The 20,389-nt window shown below is 47.5% G+C and overlaps 1 protein-coding gene across 1 annotated transcript in view; it reads left to right on the top strand.

Moving 5' to 3' along the window:
- UROS (uroporphyrinogen III synthase) overlaps positions 1 to 19,656 on the top strand; it is a 47,026-nt gene extending 27,370 nt beyond the window's left edge. Inside the window, 5 exon segments of the mRNA XM_030202948.1 lie at positions 1,884 to 1,963; positions 5,767 to 5,814; positions 5,817 to 5,848; positions 8,732 to 8,833; positions 18,417 to 19,656. Coding sequence (XP_030058808.1) covers positions 1,884 to 1,963; positions 5,767 to 5,814; positions 5,817 to 5,848; positions 8,732 to 8,833; positions 18,417 to 18,542 — 388 coding nt within the window. The 3' untranslated portion in view covers positions 18,543 to 19,656.
- The last annotated feature ends 733 nt before the right edge of the window (positions 19,657 to 20,389 follow it).

Below are 20,389 nucleotides of genomic sequence, written 5' to 3'. Positions count from 1 at the left end.
CTAACCATAAGCATCACCAACACACAGTACCAGAAAGGACATACAGGCATAGGCATTCAGAGATAACCACACAGTGAGAAAGAGATAGAGCTTAAGAGTATGGGGAAAGGAAGGGGGTTTTAAAGAGGGAGCAAGAGGGTAATGAGAGAGGGCCAGAGGAGAGCACAGAGGATAGAAATGAGGCTGTAGGGTACTTCAGAGAGGGTAAATGAGGGCATAGCAGACAATTGTTTAAAGAGGAAAAAGAGGCAATTCAAAGAGGAAGGGGGGTGACTTAGTGGATTCTTTGGCTGGCGGGGCTTCAGCTACCCCACCACATGTCCCTCTATCTCCTCCCCTCCCTCCCTCTCTCACTCTCTTTGAGCCCAACATCTCTCCCTCTCTCTTCTTCCTCCATTGACCCTCCTTCAAGTCCAGCTATCCTCTCTCTGTCTTCCCTCTCTCCCATGTCCTTTCCGTCCAACACTTCTCTCTTCTTCCGTCTCTCCACCTCAGGTCCTTATCTTTCTCTCTATCCTCCCTCCCTCCCTCTGAGCCCAATCTCTCTCTCTCTCTCTCCATCCTCCTCTCCTCAGTTTGGCTTCTCTCCCCGCATCTCTTCTTCCCCTTTAGCCCTGTCTGTGGTTCTCTCCTCAATTCCCCCCAAGGTCCTGGCATATCTCCCTTCCCCCTCCCCTGGCTTTCTCAGCCCCCCCTCTCGCCAGTTCCTCTGTCCAACACTTCTCTCTTTCTTCTGTCTCTCCAACCCAAGGTCCATTATTTTTCTCTCTCTATTCCTCCCTCCCTCTGAGCCCAATATCCTCCCTCTGTCCGCCATCCTCCTCTAACCCTCAATTTGCTTGTGTCCACATCTCTTCCTTCCCTCTCCCAAGGTCTGGCAACTCTCCCTTCCTCTTCCCCAGCTCTCTCTAGCCCCCTCCCCTCACAAGCTCTCTCAAACCCCCCCTCATGGCTCTCTCGAGCCTCCCCTCCCCCATGTACCCACCTTTAGCTCGCTCTCCCTCCCTCCCTCCCTCCCTCCCCCTTCACCCCAGAGTTTGTCGGCTTCCCCCTCATGGACCTGAACCACAGGTCTCCCATTCCCTCCTCCCCTCCCGCGCCACACCTGCAAAAGTCTTCAGCCTCCCCTGCCATGGGTCTCCCTCTCCCGCCCAAACCCACAGAAGTCTTCAGCTTCCCCTCCACAGGTCTCCCTCTTCCCCCACTCCTGTAGAAGTCTTCGGCCTCCCCTCTGCTGGACCTGACCACTGGTCTCCCTCTCCCTCCTCCTCCCCCCCCCCCCCCCCCCCCCTGGTACCCACAAAATTTCTTCGGCCTGGCCTTCCCTCCCGGACCTGACCGTGAGTCTTCCTCTCCCTAATTCCTTCTACCCTCCCCCTGCTCCCACACACCTGTACCACCCAGTACCTTTCGAAACTGCAAGATTTCGGGCCTGCAGACCAGCAGCAACCGTATGGAAAGGCTGCCTGTGGCCTGCACTGGGCTTTTCCCTCTGACCCGGCCGCCCCTTCTGCAAACAGGAAGTATCAGAAGGGGCAGGCTGGATTAGAGAGAAAGGCCTGAAAGGTACTGGAGGGGGAATGTATGGGAGCGGAAGAGAGACAGGTATTGGGAAGTTCCAGGAGGGGAGGGAACGAGTGAGTGATGCCGGGCAGCACACGATTATTTATTAATCACTGTTAAATTTTCTTATTCGTGATTAATAACGTATTAACTACTACTGCTACTTATCATTTTTATAGCGCTATTAGACTACGTGATTAACGTGCAGCTCTACTAGAAACAAGGTGGGCCAGAGAGCCCATGATGCTTTTTGGCAATCAGTGATCATTTATTAAAAAAATTTGTGATAATGCTTTGACGTTTTGTTTGTTTTGTAGGAGAACATCAGGCTCTTTGCCTCTTCTTTTTCCTTGTGGTGCCCTCAAAAGAGAAGTGCTTCCGAAAATACTTAAGGAAAAGAGTTGGTTGCTTTTGGTTTTCTTTCATTATTTAATTTGCTGCTTCATATTGCAATTAGAGAATTGGAACAAAATAAAGAAAGGTCAGAATAAACATGACCTTTCCTGGCTCCGAGCAGGAGTAGGACTTCTTTTGTCCAAATACTTGCTTTGACATTGTTCCCTGTAAGACTCCATGAGGCAGAATCATTACAGGATTATTTCTTTTCAGCATTTGCGTGTCCTGCTTACTCAACATGCTTGCCATGAATACTTTTTGAGAGTTACAGCTGCCACATGGCTGAGAAGATGTAACCCAAGGGTGGGCAAACCTCAGTCCATGAAGGCCGCAACCCAGTTGGGTTGTTGAGATTTCCCTAATGGATATGCATGAGATCTATTTGCAAACAATGGAGACAGTGCATGCAAATAGATCTACTACTATTTATCATTTCTATAGCGCTACAAGGCAAATGCAGCGCTGTACACCATACCCAAAAGACAGTCCCTGCTCAAAGAGCTTACAATCTAGATAAGACAGGTAAAACAAATCTCATGCATATCCATTGGGGAAATCCCGAAAAACCTAATTGGGTTGTGGCCCTCAAGGACCGAGGTTGCCACACCCTAATCTGACCTATAATCTTTTGTCTTACACGTATCATGGAGTTAAGCTCCTGATTACAGAAAGGGTTGGCCATTGGTGATGGGCAGAAAAATCTAACAAAATGTGCTGTGTTAGTTTGTCCTAGATGAATAAAACTTCTTTAGCAATTTTCTCCTTGAGTGGTTGGGCTTTGTTGTTGAATATGTGACAGAAACACAGCCCGGTTTTTGCATGTCAATAACAGAATAACAAGGAAAGATTTCTAGGAGGTAAGTGTATAAATTGGCAGCTAGAAGCATGTGCCACTTACATGTGTCATAGACACCAATAATTGCTAGTTACAAATGTGCTGTAGGCGCCAGGGCTGCTGAAAGATTGGGCCGGGCCCCAGGGCAAGGCTGCTCCCAGGCCCCCCCCCCCCCCCCGAGATCGCCGCGCCGCAGTCCCCAGTCTCCACCCACCCACCCCCGGCCCTATCGACAGCCCTCTGTCCGCCATCGGCTGGGCCCCCTGCATTCAAATCACAGCACCTCACCGTGTGAAAGCACAGCAGCGGCAGATCGCCTCCCTTGGGGCCTTCCCTCCCCATGTCCTGCCCTCGTGCGGAAAACAGGAAGTTAACATCAGACGAGGGTGGGACAAAGGGAGGGGAAGGCCCGAAGGGAGGCGATCTGCCACTGCGCTTCACATGGAGGTGAGGCGCTGTAATTTGAATGCAGGGGACCCGGTGGTGACGGAGGGGGGCTGTCAACGGAGCCAAGGGCGGACGGGTGATGACTGGGGACTGCCGGGGCCACCCTTGGCAGGCCCAGGGAATTTTGTCCCCCCTGCTCCCCCTCTCGGCGACCTTCCTAGGCAACTATTGCTTAGAAGGTGATGTCTAAGTGCTATAGTACGTAACACAAGGGGGGGCGTATATGTGGGTGGGCCATGGCGTAGTCTTCAATGACGTGTTCTTGGCACATGTAGGCGCGCCCATTAACACCTTCCATTGACATTGCATGAATGATTGTGCCTAACTTAGATGCACTATTGCTGCCCTTAGGTTGTATTCCGTATAGAATTGGCACAGTGTCAGCATCAGTGTACCTAAATGGAGCACCAATTTATAGAATTGCCTCCAATTGAGTAACTGAGCAAGGATGACAGGGAAACTCAGGAGGGCAATTTTCTTCCTTGAACCAAGCTCTGATCTTTGTCCTGGCGAAGGTTTAAGATTTTTACTAATGTGCTGTTTTTGGCATAAGGCTAATCTTTGGTGGAGCAGGAAAAAAAGGCCAAACCTTCAAGATGTCCAATTTATTCTGTAGTCCAACAGATGTTACAAAGCTAAAAAAGAAGGACCCAACAGACCTGTCTCCTGATTCTTTAGCAGCAGAGGCAGCATCCATAGCTCCCAAGAAGGACGAGAGAGAGAGACCTAATTGTTAACCCTGTTATCCATAGTAACAATAGTAGATGACGGCAGAGAAAGACCTGTACGGTCCATCCAGTCTGCCCAACAGATAAACTCAATGTGCTACTTTATGTATGTACCTGACCTTGATTTGTATCTGCCATTTTCAGGGCACAGACTGTAGAAGTCTGCCCAGCACTAGCCCGCCTCCCACCACTGGCTCTGCCACCCAATCTCCGCTAAGCTTCTGAGGATCCATTCCTTCTGAACAGGATTCCTTTATGTTTATCCCACGCATTTTTGAATTCTGTTACCGTTTCATCTCCTCCACCTCCCTTCAGACCCCTATCAGGGTCTGAAGGGAGCCTTGGCACATGCTTATGGCCAAGGACTATTGTTGTAGCCAGGATGGAGAGGGGAAGTAAATAACCGAGAAAATGGTATGGGGTTTGTGCCACAAGGCGTATGAGGAGAGACTGGATGAGGATGACCTGAGAGTGTATACCATACATAAAAGGCGAGACGGGGTGATATTCAAATATTTGAAATATGTTAATCTACAAACAAACCTTTTCCAGAGACAGGAAGGTGGTAGAACTAGAGGACATGAATTGAGGTTGCAGGGGGGCTGACTCAGGAATAATGTCAGGAAGTACTTTTTCACAGAGAGGGTGGTAGGTGCCTGGAAATCTGCCCTCCCCCCCCCCCCCCCTCCCCATCCCCCGGCAAGTGGTGGTGGAGATGAAAACGGTAACAATTTAAAAATGTGTTCGTGTATGGAAGGCATGGAACCAAACAAGCTTAGCGGTGATTAACATAACATAGTAGATGACAGCAGAAAAAGACCTGCACGGTCCATCTAGTCTGCCACACCAGTAATTGAGAAGCAAAGCCAGTGCTGGGCAGACTTCTATGGTCTGTGCCCTGATCGTGTCTGGACAGATTTGGATGGACTGGAGTGGGGCTTTGATGACAATTTCAGTGGTTGGAGAACAAGGCCAGTGCTGGGCACATTTCTACGCTTTATGCCCTGGAAGTGGCGGAGACAGATCAGGATAAAGTATGAGTTTATCTTGTTGGACAGACTGGATGGACCATGCAGGTCTTTATCTGCCATCATCTGTTATGTAAAAAAAAAAAACTGGTTGGTTGCAGATGAAGGCTGATGGTACATGAAAATAACTACTGGAACCAGAGCAATAGGAAACTACCAGGCAGTAAATAGGAAGAGAAAATGTCTGCCATTAATAAAATATAATTTTAAAAAACAAGAACTTAATGTGACTAATTGCATAGATAGTAGAAAACCGATTATTAATTAGTAGGGATGTGCACAGAGCAAACATTTTGGGTTGGTTTTCAGTTCATTTGGCTTTTTTTCCCTGATTTTGGACATTCTTTTTGGTTGGTCTCACAGCCACCTTAATAAAAAAAAATACACAGTAAGGAGATCTCTTACTAAGGTGCGCTAGCGTTTTTAGCTCATGCTAGAAATCAGGAATAATATGGGCGTCTCAACATTTAAAGCCAGCTGATTTCTAGTGTGAGCTAAAAACATTAGCACATTTTAGTAAAAGACTCCCTAAATTTTATGGCACACAAATGAAATGTATACACACTAATGAATGCACATTCCTATTAATTAGGTGTGGATTCCCATGCTGACAACAATATCCTAGAAGCTAAGATAGATAGGCATTTAGAACCTGCAGACTTAGGTCTGTTCTGCAATTCTGCACCTGCAGGAGAGAATTCAAACCATCAGAGTCCTCCTTTTAATGTAGATTTTAAATAACTTTTTTTTTTTTTTTTTGCAATTGTAGACATTTCTATGGAAAACCTCACTGTTTATCAAACAGCTCAGCATCCCAGAATCAGAAATTCTTGAGCAATTATTTTTCACAGGTACATTTTTACAGATATATTTCTGCTAATAATAAATCATTTCTATAGCACTACTATACACATACATTATATGCAGGTATGTTCTCTGTCCCTAGAAGGCTCACAATCTAACCCCCTTGTTTACTAAGCCACACGGTATTAGTGTGCACGGCAGCTTAGTAAACAGGGGGAGTAAATTTTTGTACCTGGGGTGATAGAGGGTTAAGTGACTTGCCCAAGGTCACAAGGAGCTGCAATGGGAATCAAATCCAGGTCACCAGGATCAAAGCCCACTACACTAACCATTAGGCTACTCCACTCTGAAAGAGGCATTGCATATTTTTCAATTATTTGTTTAAAAAAGAGAATGAAAACCAAGTAGTGGGACTGACTGAGCATTCTCAGCTGGTAGTGTACGAGAGAGGTCAGAACCTGGGACCTGAAACTATAGTTAAACTCCCTGTACCTGCTATTAACCTGACTTTGAGCAAGTCACTTAACCTCTCTGTGTTCTTTCTTGCCTTGTCAGCTCTTTTGGAAAGGAACTTTGTAAGCATGCACTGCCTTTGTAGAGTAGAGTACATGAGTACAATTATATATATATTCAAAGGGTAATGATAAGCTTATTTGAATTAAAACATTTATACACTAGCAGTTCATATCTTGAGTTACCAAACTGTTTTTGTTCTCTAGTGGTAGCTAGACTATTCCATTTGTTTAGCTTATAAAATGAAAGTTTTACATATTTTGCTGGTGTCATCCCGACACACATCAATTCAGAAATGTAACTGGGAGCTTTTTTAATTTAAATTTTTTGACACATGTTGCTCTAGGGTGCAGTGACCCACCAATGAATGAGAGTGAGAGGAAGAGAAATTGAGACAAAACCCTTGCATTACTTAGTACATAGTTAAAAATTTGGCAGGTTACAAATTAATTTGTAGAATGCTGATGGAGCCTTGTATTCAATGGTAATTTTATCAGAGGTCTTTATTGGTCTCAAGAATCAAGTTTGCATGTGTGGTCGGATCACTGGGAGAGCCTGCTTAGATTTGGTCTGAGCAGAATTCAGCATAACTCCAGCTGGGTAGAATAGTTGAAAACTTTTCATACACAACCCATTTTTCAAAAACAAGTCAGAGTGATTTACAAAAAAATAATTTGTGGGAAAGAACTCCATTAAAACAGACATGAATTGGACTGATTCTATATTATTCCCAATAGCTTTGGCTTCTCCCTCTTAACTTTGGTTTCTCTTCAAACCAAATAAAGTGGAGTATCGCTCAGATCTAAGTGCAAAATCTGAACCATGAACTGAGGACAATTTCTTGTGGGCCTGGTATCTGAAGTTGAGAATCTTCACAGTAGTTATCATATTTCTGTTACCTTGCCCAAGGTGGCTTACAATATTGCATGAAAAAAAATCATGTAGTTACATAAAGTGGAGTGTCAAGTTTTTAGAAATAATAAATGGATAGGATAGTATATGGGAGAATCAGGGAAGAGATTCTTGTTATTGACGAGAGTAATTTTTTCATTAGGGAGAGGGAATTGAGGGTTCTCTGGGTAAATATGAATTTTAAACAGTGGCGTACCAAGGGGGGGGCGGTGGGGGCGGTGGGGGCGGTCCGCCCCGGGTGCATGCCGCTGGGGGGTGCCGTGGCATGCGCCTGCTGCGAGAGTTCGCTAACTTCTTCTCTCGTTCGCCTGCAGCTCCCTCTGCCCTGGAACAGGTTACTATCCTGTTTCCGGGGCAGAAGGAGCTTGCAGCGAATGAGGCAAAGTTAGTAACGTCCAGCAGGTGCGCGCTGCAGCCCCCCCCCCCGCGGCATGACCCCTGGGGGGGCCTCTCTCGTGGGGTGGGGGTTGTCTTTCACCGCTGGGGGGTCCATGGCTGAATCTGGAGGTGGGGGCGCTGCACCCGGGGGGCGGGGGCGCCACCCCGGGTGTCCGCCCCCCTAGGAACGCCACTGATTTTAATACTCAGGACCCTGTTTACTAAGCAGTACTAAGGGCATATTAGCATTTTTAGCACATGCTAAATGCTAAGTGGCCCATATGAGCGATTCTAGTGTTTAGCACGTTCTAATAACACTAGTGCTGCTTAGTAAACATGGCTCTCAGTGATTTCTGGTGAAGTTTATAGGAATATAAATTGTGTAATAATAAAGGTTGAAATCCCCCCCCCCCCCCCCCCCCAAGAATAATTTAAAACACAGGCTTAAGGACTCATTTACTAACAGCGCAGCTCTCTGCTTAGGGTCTATCGGAGTAAAATGCAGCAGATAGTGTTCAACTACAAATTCCATCCAGACCCACTGGGGGCATGAAGATATGACCTTTGCCAAAGCAGGAGTATAAACCTGCTGCAAACCCCCATTATTGCCCCTGCCACCTCTCCCATTACCCCAAAAAATTCATCTTCTAACAAATGCAGGCTTTTGAACGGTATTCCTGATATAAGTACATCTGTGTCATCTTACCTGCTCATTGGAAGTTCTGGCCTTCCATAAGGATGCGCTAGACATTTTCTGAGCATGCTTTGCAAATCCACTGCCATCATTAGTACTTGTACATATGATCGAGCATCAGGGAGATGGAAGGGGAGAGCTGGAGCTTTGTTTCCTGTATTATTTACTTTTTTGGATCATGTGATAATATCTATACACTCAGCTGCAAATTGAACAGCTGTATTCCTGACAGCTGAACTTTGATTTGTAGTGGCTAGAGAGAGCTTGGCAGTTCTACTTTCTCAGTTGTCATAATAATTGCCACTTTGTTTTTATAGTGTGCTTTTTATTCAGAGCTTACTAATACAATTTAAATTGTAATCTGTCTAAAATCAAACGATAATAAATTGAGCCAAAAATAGTGTATTTTCTTTTTATTTATTGTTTCATGGAGGTGGGAATTCCAGAAAGTGTCGTGTTTTTCAGCCCATCTGGAGTCAAGTTTTGTCTTGAGCATATTCAGAAGCTGTCGGGTGACCTGATCAACCAGGTGAAGGTAAAGTTTGGTGGCTGGTGTGTCAATTTGATTTTGTAGTTCCTTATCATCCATGCCAGACTAGTCCAGACAGACCCAGAGAAAAACAGCTCAAAGATGGCTTCATTCCTATTATAGGAGGCTGGTGCTGCCTTCACCTCCTCAAAAGAGGGCTCTGAGTCTACCTGTTATTGGAGTCCCCATGCAGAATGACAGGCCTCTTCTAATGTACCTCCCTGCATGGATAGACAGTGACATTCCCTTTGAGGGTTACTACCAGATCTTACTAGATTCAGTATCGTGGATCCCTCACCGACAGCTTCTGGCTCTCTCCCCTTGGGCTAAACATGGCCCCATTTACCAGTCAGTCAAGGGGTATTACACTCAAAAGTCTGATAAGACCACACAGGAGAGCTCGACAGTAGCCAGTGTTCTGCAAGTGTGCAACCCCTGCACTGATGATTATCATGAAAACAATTTTGTCCTTCCTAGTTTTTGGAGCATAAAGGAGCCTTCTTGTTTCCTAAGAAAAATGTGGTCCTGTGGCCTTGGACATCAGGGACTCAAGACCTCACTACCAGTGTCCATTCCTTCCTGAGACTGGTTCTTTCTGCAGATCCTAGGCTCCATGAGAGTCTGCCTTTCCATATCATCATGCTGATCAATCCATAGACTGGTGGTTGTGTCCATCTACCAGCAGGTGGAGATAGAGAGCAATCCTTTTGCCTCCCTATATGTGGTCATGTGCTGCCGGAAACTCCTCAGTATGTTCTCTATCTCAGCAGGTGGTGGTCACACACAGCAGCAGCTCTGGCTAGGTCTCCAAGCCTAATTTTTAGGTTTTGTTGAGTACCTGAGGTTGAGGGCTCTTGTTGAGCAAGTGCAAACCTGGTGGTGCCAGGTCCCTCCTTTTCTCCCCCCTCCCGCTGGCTCCGTTTAAAAAAAAAAAAAATTTGGACGTCCTTTAAGGGCGTTTATTTCAACGTTTATTTCAGCGTTTATTGCAGCTGCTCACTGGGACACCAGTTTGTTACAGCTCAGAGCGAGAAGCAGGTAATTTTACCTTTTTATAGCGGGCAGGGGGTTCCCCGTTCGGTCCTCCACGTGGCCTATGGCGTCGGAGGGCGAGGGGCGCGAAGATTCGCTCCCCGGTCTGCATGTGGTGCGTCTAGCGAGGATGCGGGGGTTCAAAGCCTGAATTGCCTTTGTTGAGCATCAATTTGGAGTCTGGTCAGTGTCCCGGTTCTTCCTCCGGTGCGACGGTTTTTTCCCGCCATAAGCGCCCCTCCCCGCTGCTCGCCCACTCCATGTTGGCCGGCCACTCTGCTCGGACGGCTTTCTTCTTGGGCCGCCCTCGAGTTGGGAGACGTTAATACTATGGTCGCCCTTGATTCGGGCGACGGTAAGAAAGCGGACCAAAGTTAAGCGCCTTTCTTCCCGTGCGGCTCCTTCTCGGAGTTCGCGCCGGACGCCATTTTGGATGCGCAGCACGTTTCTCCCCGCTCTTGCGAGCACCGGTTGAGGGTGCGTCTAGGGCCGTGGCCCAGCTGCAGAAGTGCACAGTTCGGGGGGATTCTCCCTGAGTTCATTTTGCTGCTGCATCAGGCTTTTCTTATGCAAAACGCTTGCCCCCTGCCCCCCCTGTCTGATAAAGGGGTTGAGGCCTCCGGAAGCAAACGCCCTCGGGTGGATTTCCAGGCCCTAGAGGACTCTGTCTCCTCTGATGTAGATGAGGGCAGCGTATCTGAGTTCTTCCAACGGTCCTTTGGGGATTCCTTGGAGGAGACGGTTCCCGCTCGGATGGAGCGGATGACCCCTCTGCAGCGCGGATCTTTCGCTCAGAGGATTTGCCCAACCTGTTAGTGCAGGCCATGAGCATTTTGAAGATTTCCTCTCCGGAGGACATCTCTCCTCAGACTCTGGTTGGCTCTGCCATTATGCTGGGGACGAAGCGCCCGCCTAGAACCTTCACGTGCATGAGGCCATGCGCACCTTGATTTCGGCTCAATGGGATGTCCAGAAGCGAGCCTCAAAGTGGCTAGGGCTATGTCCCGCCTCTATCCTCTGCCTGAAGGTGAACGGAGGCCTTTCTTTGGCCTACCGTGGATTCTTTAATCACTGCGGTGACTAAGACAACGCGTTGCCATTGGAAGGTGGCACGGCCCTAAAGGACGCCCAAGACAGAAGATTGGAGGCGGCCTTAAGGTCGTCCTTCGAGGCGGCTGCTTTAAGTTGCAGGCCTCAGTTTGCGGCTCCTATGTGGCCAGGAGTGCCTGACGATTGTGCAGCGGGCTTGCCCCTCGGATCCTTCCTTGAGGGCTGATTGGCCGGCCCTGGAATCGGGCTTGGCTTATTTGGCATACTTGCCGTATGATGTCTTGAGAGCCTCAGCTAAAGGTATGGCTCAGACAGTCTCTGCGCGGCTTTGGCGTTGGCTGAAGCATTGGTCTTCTGACCACGCCTCTAAGTCTCGCCTGGCTAAGTTGCCTTTTAAAGGCAAGCTGCTCTTGGGGTCGAGCTGGACAAATTGTGACCGATCTCAGCACGTCTAAGGGCAAGAGGTTACCAGAGGTCAGGGCTCGGCCAGTGGTGCTCGCCCCGGTTCCTCCAAAGGACGGTTTCAGGAAGCCCGTCTGGTATCGCCCGGACAAGTCGGGCTCCTCTGCCCCCTCTTCCTTCAAGAGGAACTTCTCCCCCAAGCAGCATTCCTTTCGCAGAGATCGCCATCCCGGAGGTGCGTCCTCCGGTCCTCCCCCAGGGTCTCGTACCCAATGACGGGGCCCTGGTCCATGGCCCAGTGCAGATTGGAGGACGCCTGTCCTCGTTTCTGGGCGAGTGGACCAGGGTAACTTCAGACGCTTGGGGTGCTTGAAGTCATCAGAGACGGCTACAAGCTAGAGTTCTGCCGACCCTTAAGAGACGGGTTTGTGCACTCTCCCTGCAAGTCTCCGGTCAAAGCTGTGGCAGTGCAGCAGACTTTGGACAATCTGATCCGCCTGGGTGTGGTCGTTCCGGTGCCAGAAGATCAGCTTGGCAAGGGACGTTACTCCATTTACTTTGTGGTACCAAAGAAAGGAGGTTCTGTACGGCCTATCCTCGACCTCAAAGGGGTCAATCGGGCCTTGAAAGTTCGGCACTTCCGAATGGAGACTCTCCGCTCTGTTATAGCGGCAGTGAAGGCAGGGGAGTTCCTGGCATCCTTGGACATCAAGGAAGCTTACCTGCATATTCTCATCTGGCCTCCTATCAACGCTTTCTGCGTTTTGCAGTCCTGGGCCGACACTTCCAGTTCAGAGCCCTCCCGTTCGGGTTGGCTACTGCTCCGCGGACCTTCTCCAAAGTAATGGTGGTCATCGCGGACCTTCCTACGAAAGGAAGGAGTACAAGTCCATCCTTATCTGGACGACTGGTTGATCCGAGCCCCTCTTATGCAGAGTGCGGCAGAGCTGTAGACTGGGTGATTGCTCTTCTGAGCTCCCTGGGGTGGATCATCAACGGGAGGAAAAGCCAGCTGCGCCCGACTCAGTCCCTGGATATATCTGGGGTTCGTTTCGACACCCAAGTGGGCAGAGTGTTCCTGCCGGACAATCGAATTGTCAAGCTTCAGGCTCGGTGGACCAGTTCCTAGTAGCATCTCCTCTTCGGGCCTTGGGACTATGTGCAGCTGTGGGCTCTATGACGGCCATGATGGAAGTAGTGCCCTGGGCCAGGGCTCATATGAGACCACTACAACTCTCTCTGCTGCAGCGCTGGACTCCAGTGTCGGAGGATTACGCTGTGCGCCTTCCCTTGGACTAGCGGTGCGCAAGGCGCTGAGCTGGTGGCTGAGGACAGACAAGTTGTCTGCAGGGATGCCTCTTTTGACCCGGAGGTGAGTTGTTGTCATGACGGACGCCTCTTTGACGGGCTGGGGAGCCCCCTGCTTGGAAGGACCAGCGCAGGGGCTCTGGTCTCCTGCAGAGGCAAAGTGGTCTATCAACCTCCTGGAACTCAGAGCCATTCGGTTGGCGCTTTTGGAGTTTTCTCCCCGGTACTGGCGGTGAAGCCAGTACGGGTCCGTCGGACAATGCCACGGCTGTGGCCCTATGTCAATCGCCAGGGAGGTACCAAGAGCGCCCCTCTAGCCAAGGAGGCCAGCATCTATGCCAGTGGGCGGAAGCGAAACCTGGAACAGCTGTTGGCGGCCCACATTGCGGGTGTCATGAATGTCAAGGCGGACTTTCATCAGTCGCCATACCTTGGGATCCCGGAGAGTTGCCGCTATCGGCTCAGGCGTTCTTGGACATCCACGAAAGCGCTGGGGCCCAGCCGAGCCTAGATCTGATGGCGTCATCGGCCAATTGCCAAGAGTGCCGCGTCTTTTTCAGCAGAGGACGGGACCCTCGCTCTCTGGGAGTAGATGCTCTTCCTCCACAGTGGCCGACACAGGAGCTTCTCTATGTGTTCCCACCCTGGCCATGTTGGGCAGGGTGCTAGACCGGGGGCAAAGCATCCGGGCTGGATAATCCTGGTGGGTCTGGACTGGCCCAGACGTCCCTGCTATGTGGACTTGATCAGGCTCTCAGTGGACGGCCCTCTGCGGCTGCCAGCGGAGCGGGGCCTGTTGCATCAGGGTCCCGTGGTGAGGAGGATCCTCCCAACTTTGGTCTTACGCCTGGCTATTGAGCGGCAGCAGCAGTCTGAGGAAGAAGGGCTTCTCAGACAAGGTCATCGCCACTATGCTGAGAGCGAGGAAGCGCTCTACTTCTACTGCTTACGCCGGGGTTTGGCGTACCTTTGCATTGTGGTGTGAGGCAGGCTCTCTTTCTCCCTTCACTGCTCCACTTTCTTCAGTGTTGGCGTTCCTGCAAGAGGTCTGGAGAAAGGCCTGTCGCTCAGTTCCCTTAAAGTCCAGGTAGCGGCTCTGGCTTGCTTCAGGGGTCGCCTGAAGGGTGCTTCCCTGGCCTCGCAAGCCAGATGTGGTACGCTTTCTCAAGGGAGTTAATCACCTGCGCCCTCCTCTGCACTCATTGGTACCTGCGTGGAATCTCAATCTAGTGCTAAGAGCCTTGCAGAAGCCGCCTTTTGAAACCCTTGTTGAGGGCATCTCTGAAAGACCTGACGTTGAGAGCAGTCTTTTTGGTGGCTATCACTTCAGCCAGAAGAGTTCCGAGCTCCAGGCGCTATCATGTCGAGAGCCCTTTCTGCAGTTCACTGAGGCAGGAGTGTCTATTCGCACAGTGCCTTCCTTTCTGCCCAAGATTGTTTCTCGCTTCCATGTGAATCAGCAGCTCTGTCTCCCATCCTTTCGTAGGGAGGACTACCCAGAGGAGTACTCTGCTCTCAAATATCTAGATGTGAGACAAGTCATCATCAGATACTTGGAAGTGACCATGATTTCCGGAAGTCGGATCATCCTGTTTGTCCTGTTTGCAGGTCCTCGTAAGGGTCTGCAGGCTGCTAGCCTACAGTGGCAAGATGGGTCAAGGGAAGGCCATTGCAGCGGCTTATGTGGCCGCGGAGAAGGTGCCGCCTATCCGGCTGAAGGCTCACTCCACTAGAGCTCAGGCGGCCTCGATGGCAGAGGCCGGGTCCATCTCCTTGGAAGAGATTTGCAAGGCGGCAACTTGGGCATCGGCTCATACCTTCTCCAGGCATTACCGCTTGACTGTGTCTGCTCGGCGGAGGCCCGGTTTGGAGCTTCAGTGTTTGCGGTCAGGGATTTCTATGTCCCGCCCTGGGTGAGTACTGCTTCGGTACACCCCTCCAGTCTATGGATTGATCAGCATGATGATATGGAAGGTAAAATTATGTATCATACCTGATAATTTTCTTCCATTAATCATAGCTGATCAATCCATAGCCCCTCCCAGATATCTGTACTGTTTTTATTCTGGTTGCATTTCAGGTTCAAGTTTAGTCTTCAGTTCCTGTTCAGGAGGACTTCGTGTTCAAGTTTTTTCAGTTGGATTCTTCAGGAGTTGAGACGATTTTGTGTTACAGTGAGCTGCTGCATTCCTCTCCCCTCCGTTTTACGGGGCTGGATTGAGACCTAAATTCTGCCGGCGCTCACATCCACTTCGTGTGGCTGTAGGGCAGCTTTGTACCCCCTCCCGCTTCGGCGGTGTTAAGGTTCAGTCAGCTCCTCCCGCGGTTGCGGTTGCAGGATAAGCCAGATCCCCCCGCATCGGCGGGTGGTGTCCCTCCCCCGCTCCGCGGAGATGAGCTGGACGGATTCCCCTCCCCCACTTGTGTGGGGATGAGCTGGGTTAATTCCCCTCCCCCCGTTTCGGCGGTGGTGAGCTGGGCAGAGTGTCCCTTTGGTGGGTGTAATTCTCTAAGTGCTGAGTCCTGCGGATGGAGCTTTGATATCGACATACTGAGGAGTTTTCCGGCAGCACATGACCACATATAGGGAGGGCAAAGGATTGCTCCTCTATCTCCACCTGCTGGTAGATGGACACACCCCACCAGTCTATGGATTGATCAGCTATGATTAATGGAAAGAAAATTATCAGGTATGATACATAATTTTACCTTGGGCTGTACTTTGAGCTCAGATCCATGTGTGTCTCTCCTGGTTCAGTGTGAGAAAACTATTATTTTCTTTTCTAGGGAGACTGGAAGGAGCTTTAGCAGGTGACATTCACAGTTGTCTATGGCAGTGAATAGATCAGAAGCCCCTTTTAATGGGTTATTTGCACTATAAAGGTGAAAATGATAGGCTTAGACAGCAGCTGAAATGGTGATCGTAGTTCTGGTGGACTACCAACAGGTCCAAGCCTAGGCTGAAGGCCAGAGTCAGCCATCTAGCACTGCAGCAATCCTGCCGTCTAGCTTGGAAGATGTCAGTCCAGGTGTTTTGCAGGCCAGACAACATTATTTGCTCATGGGAATAAGCTGAGGAAAGTAGTATCCCTCAGGTGCCCTGGTAAGTGTGTCAGATTTTGTCTTGGATGGAGTTGGACCTGGCATCAGCACACATGACTTTTCTGAGCCAACCATGTTTGGGACCCTGAAGCATAAGGACTGGGAAAAGGTTCTGTGGTCAAATGGGGGGCATTTCCATGAGTGGACCTTATATTGGCTCAGCAAAACTCCATGGCAAGCAAGTTCTCAGAGGAAGAAAAAGGAGCCAAGGGGCTGGATATTCTGGTAGAACCAGGACTGACATCCAGTCATCTCTGTATGTCCTGCAGGGAACCTGTGATATGCCTTGATTTATTTTCTGAAGGGCCAATCAGGAAGGGTACTTTACCTTGATCCTTCCTGGAAGATCCCTTCCCTTCTTTTTTTACATCCTTGGCTGTTGGAGGATAGGGCAACGTAGCTTTAATATTTACCCCCCTCCCCCCCTCAATATTCAAAACTATTTAGCTGGCCAGGAACCTACTCCTGGCCGGGTTAAATAGTGTTTACGCACCTAACCATGGATATTCAGCAGGAGATAACCAGTTATCTCTCGTATATCCCGGTTAGTGGCTAGCTGGCTATGTTGAGCTGTCAAAATAGGCCTCTTAAATAGCAGGCCTATCTTTGACCACTAAAAAGTTAACTGGTTAGCGCTGAACGTCGGCATAACCAGTCAACTTTTTAGTAGCCAAAATAAACTTGGATATTTAATGCTGGTCGCGGGATACAGCTGGGTATTGAATATCTGGGTTTAACGCTGGCAGTTCACAGCAAATGCACTGCCTGCCACTGGCTGAATATCGGGCCCTTAGTGTCGAGTGATACCACTTTTGAAGGTGGAAATGAGGATGGCATATGATATTTGTGTTTGAGTTTGAAGCCTTTGCAAGTTCAATTTTTGAGAGACACATTTCCTCTTAAGGGATCTATTTCTTCAGCCTTCTTCTTCTACAAGAGATTGTGGTGAAGATAAACTCACAACTCTCACAGAGGGCAAAATCTAGTTCTAGGACACAGGCACAGAAGCTCCCTCTCTATTCTTGCAGATGGGATACTCCAGGGAGTCGAACATGCAAGATTGTTATTTGGAACCTGGGTTTAATCCTGAGGGTTCAGTCCTCCATTTATCTCAAGCCTCACATGATATCATCTCTTAGGTCTTGGGGCAAAAGTCTCCTTGGGTAATTTCAAAGAAGTCATATCTCTGTGCTGTGTTTTGTCCTTCCACAATCAAGCTTTCTGGCTTCCAGTGTTTAATAAAATAAGTCAGCTGTCACTCGCTTTGAGATACTTGTAAGCCCAGGTCCTTATAGAGTTTGGGATAGGTATTTTTTCTCTTGATCTGGCCTAATAAGGCACAGTAGTCTTTAAAGGCAAAACAAAAAGGAGGTAGTCTTTAAGACATCAATTCCAGGAGGAGTCAAAGAGATGATCACCTCAGACCACACCAACAACAGTTGACAAGTCCCAGAGGACCAGCTAGCCCATTTGATCAGAGAATAAGAGTTCTCGTAGAGTTAGACTCTAGCTTCCAGAGGATGCTGGTAGGACAGTGTCCTTGCCTCAATTGCACCTCTTCTCTGGGTGCCTGGATATGCAGCTCTTGAGTTTCAGTAACTTAGCTGTAGGAGATTTATCATGCCTTCCTCCCAACACTTGTCTAGACTGATCTGGCATGGGCAATCATGGGGTCATTTCTCTGGAATCCTTGGTACAGTCTGGACATTTTGAAACTAGATGTACCTTTGCGTTGTGTTTGCCTCTTTTTCACCCTACACCATTATATTTTTGGAAAGTTATTTTGCCCTAAGGTAGACTCTCAACACCTTTTCTATAATTCTTTCTAACTTCTGTTATGTTGGAAAGAATAACTAGAGGAGAGAAAACAAAAAATCTGTTGTATATGTGTGATTTTAATATTCTCTACAAACAAACAGTATTGTATAGTTAGGTCAATAGCATAGTGAAGGGAAGGGTTGCAACATGCAGCAAGAAAGAAAAAAAGAAAAAATGAACCAAGAGAGGGAAAAGCAGGACCAAAGAAAAATATCAAGGTGTTACCAAATACCTTTACAAATCTTGCAAACAGTGGCTTTATTGCACTATCGGGCTCATTTTTTAAAGAGAAGGACGCCCATCTTTCAACATAAATCGGAAGGTGGACATCCTTCTCCCAGGGTCGTCCAAATCGGTACAATCGAAAGCCGATTTTGGACATCCCCAACTGCTTTCCGTCGCAGGGATGGCTAAAGCTCAAGGGGGTGTATCGGAGGCATAGCGAAGGCGAGACTTGGATGTGCCTAACACTTGGACGTCCTTCACCCATAATCGAAAGAAACAAGGATGTTCCTGACGAACACTTAGACTTATCAAGGATAATTCCCAGTATTTTCAGTTGTGTTTTGATTTGATACGTTTGTTGGTAAGTGAAATTTTGTTAAGAGGTGGGATTGAGCAGACTGCATAGAACCAGGAATTTGGTTTTGTCTCTGTTTAGTTTAAGTTTGAAGATTGTGGCCCAATTTTCCAGAAGGACCAGGCGTTTTTTTTAACCTTATCCAATATATCTGTGATATTTTTATTAAAAGGTATGTAAATGGTAACATCATCTGCCTATATGAATGGGTTCAAACCCATTTGTTCCAGTTTTTTCCCGAGTGGGGCCATCATGACATTAAACAATATAGGTGATATATTATTATTATCATTTCAGTTTGCTGCTATTGGACCGACAACAGCTGATGCGATGGTACTTGAAGGAATCCCAGTATGCTGCACTGCAAGAAGTCCCACTCCTCAGGACCTGGCCAAGGGGTTAAAGGAGACCCTTCAGCAGTAAAATTGCCATGGAATATCTTAGGGACATTTTGAAATGCTGCAGAGTTTAAGAAGCTTGTTGAATTTAATGGTTGTAACTCAGAGAAACCACTGAAAATTTGGGATTCATGTTAAGAGCTGTATAGGGCTAAATCTATTCCTGCGATCTCAAGACTGGTGAGGGTGCCTGTATGCATCTGTCCATCCCAGCTCTGAAGAAGTCCACCTGATGTGTTCTTGTCACTGCACAGCACAAGAAGTGGAGATGGGGAGGTATACGGGGTATGGCTCACTCTGCATAAACATTTTGCACCATACTGATGACTCACTTGCATGACAGCCAACAGCAGAAGACTGGAGCTAATAGTGTGTTGCTGTGTGCAAACAGAGATGACTGCAGTTAGCAAACAGGCAGCTGTTTAATGCGTTAGTAAACACACATGACACTAAAGTGTGTGCCATAGTAAATAATCAGTGGGGTAGTCTGACCTAGAGTAAGAAATTTCTCTGATTCCTGCATTCTTGCTGGTCATACATCTGTTTTTAAGTGCCAGCAAATCTTTGCTTAGGTGTGTTATTATATGTATGGTGGCAACAGCGAATAGTTTCAAGTGCTTTGCCCTAAATTCTGCTTTATTTACTTTTAAAAATGACTTTAATAACATACTGGTTAGAGCAGTGGACTGAGAAGCAGCAAAATCCAGGTTCAAAGTCTGTTCCATTCACTGATAGTTTTTGTGACCTTGAGGAAGGCCTCAGATGCAAAAGTTAGATTGTGAGCCCTACAAAAACAAAGAAATACTTGCTGTAACTCACCTTGAACTTGAACTTTGTAAGGGGAGTAATAACATCTTGATTAAAAAATCCAAAAATATATAATAAATTATGGATATGCCATCTTACTGTCCTCAAATAACGATGTATATTACATTGGAAAGCTGTTTAGAGGAAGCCTTGATAGAGCCTCTCTTAACATGTTGCTTCTCTTCCATCCTCTGTTTCCTTATATCTGTGCTCAGTGCTTGAGCTTTTCTTCATTCTTTTTATTAGGTTCATGGTGGAAATGATCATATGAAAGATACATATCATTCCTTATTCTAAAGAGAAGAAATAAAATGTCTGAGGTTTAATTATTTTCTGTTCAGTGGTTTAGATTGGATTGTTTGTACATAGAGTCATCATATAGACAATGTGGGGGTAAAATTACATTGGCTTCCACTAAAAGATCAAATTGCATTCAAGGTTTGCACCTTAACCCTTAAAATCATCCATGGAGAAGCTCCATCATACATGTCAGACCTAATTGACTTACCTGCACGAAACATCAAAAGTTCATCACGTACCTTCTTAAACCTCCACTACCCCATTGTAGAGGACTCAAATACAAATCACTATACGCATCTACCTTCACATACCTCTGCACAAATCATGGAATAAACTACCGAATGCTATAAAAACAACGCATGACTTAACAACCTTCCGGAAGTTATTGAAGACGCACCTGTTCAAAGAGACTTACAATAAAAATCCTCCTCAGTGACTTGATTCCATTCTATATCTAAACCAACTAATACTGATCCCTTCTAATTTGATTATGTTAATCACATTATCACTATTGGTCATTATATCTTACCTGTTTTAGTTTGTGTTATGTAAATAATTCTACTGACCTATCTACCTTAATTTCTTACACAGTAATATGTAAAATTAGACCATACCTCTTACTTTGTTTATGATTATACCTTTTGTAACATAGTATAAGAGGTATGGTCTAATTTAACATATTACTGTGTAAGAAATTAGGTAGATAGGTCATGGTGTATTCTTTAACCATCTTTGCACATGGTTATAGAATACACCCAGTCCGGG

This window comes from Microcaecilia unicolor, chromosome 5 (genome assembly GCF_901765095.1).
Source record: "Microcaecilia unicolor chromosome 5, aMicUni1.1, whole genome shotgun sequence".
Classification (NCBI taxonomy): Eukaryota; Metazoa; Chordata; class Amphibia; order Gymnophiona; family Siphonopidae; genus Microcaecilia; species Microcaecilia unicolor.
This window is presented reverse-complemented; position numbering and strand designations above follow the sequence as displayed.